General features: G+C 40.3%; 1 protein-coding gene across 2 annotated transcripts in view; it reads right to left on the reverse strand.

The window, feature by feature from the left end:
* itga9 (integrin, alpha 9) overlaps nucleotides 1-4,811 on the reverse strand; it is a 47,905-nt gene extending 43,094 nt beyond the window's left edge. The window contains exons 1-3 of one of the 2 annotated variants that reach the window (XM_069690189.1): nucleotides 4,426-4,811; nucleotides 4,021-4,148; nucleotides 2,002-2,108 (exon numbers count right to left, since the gene is read on the reverse strand). In XM_069690189.1, coding sequence (XP_069546290.1) covers nucleotides 2,002-2,108; nucleotides 4,021-4,148; nucleotides 4,426-4,616 — 426 coding nt within the window. In that variant the 5' untranslated portion in view covers nucleotides 4,617-4,811. Of the gene's footprint in view, nucleotides 1-2,001; nucleotides 2,109-4,020; nucleotides 4,149-4,361; nucleotides 4,386-4,425 lie in introns of those variants that run through there. The other variant, XM_069690190.1, reaches the window with a different exon arrangement.
* Nucleotides 4,812-6,076: the final 1,265 nt, after the last annotated feature.

The raw sequence follows: 6,076 nt of genomic DNA on the forward strand, positions 1-6,076 counted from the left end.
TTCAAAACAGCTCCTTGGGGGCTTTACAGCCAGCTGGAGAAGCCAAGAGTTCAGACAGGAAAAAAAAAAAAAAAGGTGGCTCAAAAGACAAAGAACTAGCTCCTGCTTTATTATACTGCTGCTGAAACAGGGAGTACATTTCTTAAACTGACAGTGAGTAATCCCCCAAAAAATATTTTGCTGCTGTGTTTTTCAAAATAAAACATCCCACAGATCGGCACGCAAACAGGATAATATAGACTAGATTTTCAAATTTTGCCCAAAACAGACCACATAAACGTCTAAATGTGGTAATCATTTAGTTGGTGGGGCTCCTGTGGCTCTGGGGACAGTTCTGGATTCCTCTGACTTGGTCTCCCCCAGACTCACTGTAACTTCCGTTATGCACACACAACTGACACACGCACACACGCACACGCACACACACACACACACACACACACACACACACACACACACACACACACACACACACACACACACACACACACACACACACACACACACACACACACACACACACACACACACAGCCTATCTAAATGAATAAAAGAACTTGGCAGATTGTGGTAATACAAAGAGCATCAGATGACTCTCTGGAAGCAATATGCTATGTTGAGAAACACTTGTGTTTCAAAGGACAGCTTGGCCAACAGAAGTAATAATACCAGCATAACCTCTCCCTCTTGAGTAGAAGCAGAGTCTTTGCAAATGAAAAAAAAGATCAATCCGCTGATATAAACATAGCAAAAGCAGCTGACAACTTCTCCAGGCTTTTATGGTTGGAGTGGAGGGTCTGTGCTGCTGTCGTGTTCCTGCTCGGTTTAAAGAGCTCACTGGTCACAAACAAGGCCTTCACTGAAAGCACAAGATGAAATCACCACTGTACACATCTGCCAAGCAGCCGTTTCCTTTCTGTTGCACAGAAACGTGAGTCCATTCAGATGAGATTTAAAAAAATAAAAAAAAACACCATGCACAGCATGGAGAGGCACAGCAACACGTGGCTGGAAAGTCACTTCTCTTTTATCAGAACTCCATCTGAACGGCCAGTCTGCAGCTTAGAGTTTGTTGTTGTTATACAACTCTGCGCTCGAATTCCCAAGACTGACAACTCCAAGAAGTTTTCAAATTTTGACGGAGTGACTGACGAGAAAAGCCAAGGGCGCTGGTTTGAAAATCACGCCAGTACATTCCGCTGACGTATAAAAAAAATGGACCAAATACAAATATATTGAAAAAAGAGGAGATTGGAAAGACGAGAAGTTATCTGGATGTCTTCAGAGAAAAAAAAGGAGGGAGGTCAATCAAACACATTCACACCTGTTATGATTATTTCAAGAGTTACCCAGCCCACCAGACACCTTCAAACTGTCCTGCAAAACCACCAGTTCCCTCACTGCCCACCACAGGAAACGGGGGTTAATATTTAATGAAAGGCTGCCCTTGGATGGGACCACTGCAGAGGGGCCGAAGCCTAAACAAACTCTGCCAGTTGCCCTATGATCTCTGAGCAAACACTTAGCCAAGCACCTCTGGGATTAGCACCGCTCTGATTTCCCTAAAACACGCTCTCATTTTTTTTATTAAACAATCAACTTTTGACAAGTCTCATTTCCACCGACTCTTCCAGCTCCACACACGAGGTAAATGTTTCACAGAATTATGTAACCCCACAGCCGTTTCCACATCTGTCTGGCATGAGTTGTTACTCCAGCTTTAAATATGCAAAAAAATAATTCAGGATCATTGTGTTGAATTAATTTTTATTTTTTGCTTGTGCCAGTCAAAGCTTGTAAGAACGCAACACAGACTGGAAAGATCCGCCTTTTCTACAAAAGAAAAGTTGTAATGTTGAGACCAGCTGTGGTTTAACAGTGCGGTTCATGGTAGGACATTTGTAACAATGATGTTGGTATAATCAGGTCTGTTTTTATGAGCGTACATGGTTTGAATTAAATAATTTGTGAAGTGACTGAGGCGCTGTGTCCCTGAACTCACCAGGATTTTGCCGTTGGCTCTGTCCTGGCGGGCCAGGCTGACCCCCATCCACTCATCATCCCTGTCTCCTTGGCACGTCTTTCCACACGACTCCCTCGGCTTGTTTCCTGAGAGACAATGAGAGTAGTTTGCAGACGTTGAGTCATGAGGACGGAAGACGTCTTGGAGCAAGCATCTTGTTACTTGTCAGCTATTGTCAGCTTTTTCAGTTCTGGATTCTATATTTTGATTTCCGCTGAATGTGCAAATGATTGTTACACAGTTGGCAGCTTATAATACTGGAGATCAAACGTTATAAAAGGCAGTCGTTTGTGATTATATAAAGTATTTCACAATAACTCTTCTATAGAGTTGTTCAGATCAAAACTGTAACTCTAATTTACCCAAAGGAAAACTCGAGTACGACATTTAGTACGGTCCAAACCACACCGTATTTATGAGATTGATATCAACATTAATACCTCTGAATAAAACAAATCTTACAATACTGTGGCAGGTGTCCATTTTTTTTTACATTAGGATATAAACATGCGTGTTTTTCCATGGATTCCTTTAGGGCTTTATCGTTTCATCACCGAGTTATGTGCTGATTATTTTCTCAATCAATTAATTCTTTAGTAAATAGAACATTAAAACATACTAAGAAATGCATAAATAACACGAAACACTAAACAATAATGTTGAAACAAGAAAAAGCCCACACAGAACCTTCAAATGATTAATCTATTAAAATCATTGCACTTTGCGTTGCTTTTGATTGACTGATTCAATAATTGTTGCTGTGCTACAGTAGATCCCTGAAATTTTTTTGTCTGTGGACTACAACCAAGGCACAATCGTGTACAAATGTTTTAGGCACTTTAGATGTTTAGATTCGTGTACTTCATGCAGACATCTGATTGGTCACAGATTCATTGTATAGTATGAAAATGACCCCAAACAAGCAATCAAAGTCATAACGATCTATCTTCAGCAACTAAAAGAATAAGGAGTCCTGCAACAGATGGTAAGGCCCCCACAGAACTCTGATCTCAACATCATGGAGTCAGTCTGGGATTACATGGATTTAAACTGTCAAGATGTGGCAGCCTAAATCCACAGAAGAACTTTGACTGGTTCTCCAAAATGTCTGAAACAACCTACCTGCCAAGTACCTTAAAAAAAACTGGAGGTGCTGTGCTTTGAAGTTAAAGGGTATTCACACCAAATATTTATTAAATGTATTTACTTATTTTTAAACTTTGGTGGACAACTTGTGGGTATGTTGCTGTGCTGTAGTTGTGGATCAGCAGTTCATAATAAGGAATACAAATCCAGTAAAAGTCAAATGAACATCATCAGGAGTATGAAGCAAATGAAAAGACAAATATCAATGTTATATATTCATTTCAGGGGCAGTTTTTCATTTTGTATTCTCCATGTCCATGAAGACTATTGATTAAGTGCAATGGCACATGGGCTGCTCCTCTGTGTCAGTGTGTTGTAAACATGTTTTTCTACATATTTTTTTGTTTTGTTTTGGTTACACATTGACTGAACACGGGTCTAAAAGCCAAACGTGCACCCTGGATTTCTTGACCACAAGAACAGAGCAGGAAAGGGGGGGTCTGAAGATCAACTCTTTGGCTCACGTGCTTGGAAAATATTAGCAGAAGCATAAATCATATTTATCAAAATATTTATGGACCTTTGCACACAAAACCCCTCTTTTCTTTTGGATGTCAGCATCTACTCGGTTCAGAATTGAAAGAACAACTAGGCACTGTTAAGTGCAGTATAAGGCTGCATTATTCTGATAAAACAAAACAGATGCTTGGGGGAGGTTATGCAGAGAATGGACAAGAAATAGCAAAAGGAAAGCCCAGCATGTGTGTATGTGTGGACTGCAGCGTGGACCTTTCTTACTGTTCACTTCAGAACTGTTCAAGTAGTGTATGAGCATAGCCCGGAGGGTGCCATAAGTGTACTTATATGTCATAATATGCTGCTGCATTGATACTGCCGGCTGTGGTGACTGACCTCTTCCCAGATCCATCTCTGTGCAGCGGCGATCTGGGTTGCTGTGAACTCGACACTTATATACAGCTCCAGGGGAGTGCACAGAGCTACTGTAGGAAGAGTCTGCCCTCGGCGCCCCTACTATAACCCTGCAGAAATGAGGAGAGGGAAGAGCATGGGGCACAGTTGGGTTTTCACCAGAAAAACACTTAAAGATGTGTCACTGATACCTTTTGCCAGAAGGAAACTTACAGTGCAAACAGAACTGGCTTTTCATGAGGAATATTACCAATGCTTTGAACTATTTGGGTGTGGATGCAGATCGAGCTCTAGAGACATTTAAACATTTGTTTCAAACTTACAATTTCATCACATCATTGAAAGGGAATAACATCATTTCCAGGAACACTGCAAAGAGGGACTCACCAGCGTGTATTGTCATGATAATGCTCCAGCACAGAATAGCCAAAAAAACTAGAATTTGGACCGCGGAACACCAAAGGATGTTCTAAGTCTATATTGTAAGAATAAACCAATGAAATGGAGAGATAGACATAAAAAACATTTTGTACTCTCGTTTTGCTTCTCTGTAGAAGAGCCATCCCTTTGCGCGTCATGCGTAATAACGCAGTTAAAGTGTCCAAAATGAAAAAGAAGAAAAAAAACAATAAGAACAAATTTTCAGCTCTTCGGTGGTCAGACTGTTACTATCAGGTATTTTTTCCAGGTCTAGCACAGCATGTAGGCGGTGATGGCATGAGGAAAAGGCTTGAGGAGGAAAGTTAACGGTCCGGTAAATAACGGTGCGTCAGTTTCTCTCCATTCTGTGTCAATCTGAGAAAGTTGTTGCTTGCAAGCTCCCTGTCGTTGAGATAAATGAGGTTAGTCGTCAAAGTTAACAAGAAACATCATGGAAATGAAGGAAGTTCTGATAAAAAAAAATAAAAGCCCGGTGAGGTTGAACTGCTGTTACAACTCCTGAAGGAAACCAGGAGTTTTATTGTGAAAGGAGAAACCGGAACGTGTATTTCTGTTGTGGTCCACAGACAGCGGTAACGCGGTCATGGAGATGCGAATGGTTTTGAGGCGCAAAGCATCACATTTCACCCGTGGGCTTTGGGGGATCAAATCACCAAAAGAGAGAGATGGGGGCGCACTACTGCCACCTGTCGTTTTCCAGTCACAATGAACAGCTTCATTTTCTAATGTAAAAAAAAAAAAAAAAGTAATTTTCATTACAAAGACTTGACCTCAATCAAGATCTGAGATTCATGAAAAAAAATCCGGTGGACCCAGCAGGGATGTTTTTCAAAATCCGCACACTCAACCAAAGGTGAGTACATTGTATTAAGAAATTAAAATGGAAAGACGACAGAAGCAAAATAGCAAATTTTCTGCACCGTTTTATGTCGCTCATCTCCTAACTCAATTTTGCTTAGTAATTATTCATTTGAATATTTGACTTTCATTGCACAGAATGCAGTTTGACCCAAGAAAAGGTTCTGAAATTATCCTGCTTAGTTTGGAAAATTCTCTACGCTAGCGTCAAATCTTGTGAGTTTTTGACAGATAATAGACATCATTTCATGAAATTAAAAAAATGTTGGTGATAAAACTGTAGCTGACCAAACGCTGTTGCAGATTCTCTTTATAGGACTTCTAACATGTCTGGAGAAGATTTTAGTGATAATTATATACCAGTATGTTTCAATTCTACAGTGTCTGTATTTTCATCCCCCTATAAAATTGTGATTTAAGCATAAAATTCCTAAATGTCCACACACTTGAAGAAGATTATTCTGACCCTCAGTAAATGAGGTGGTGACAAATTCACGCGTGTTGCATTTTGCATTTTTGGTGTAGAGGGAAGAAATAAAGGTCAAACGAAGGTCACTGAATATCTTTAGACCCACCATTTGTTGTGATGTCTGCATTCCACGTGTCTTTTTCCAACCCAATCTTATAATAGTTTGTCCTTCGTTACAGCCTCAACGATGTAAAACCAGGTAATGACATAAGATAGTGGGTTTAACAAGTGCAACACTATGTGGTGACAAGGATGAAGAAGTGACAAAAG

This window comes from Brachyistius frenatus, unplaced genomic scaffold (genome assembly GCF_029030835.1).
Source record: "Brachyistius frenatus isolate BFR_SWC_R1_liver_20210118 unplaced genomic scaffold, ASM2903083v1 Contig_8, whole genome shotgun sequence".
Taxonomy (NCBI): domain Eukaryota; kingdom Metazoa; phylum Chordata; class Actinopteri; family Embiotocidae; genus Brachyistius; species Brachyistius frenatus.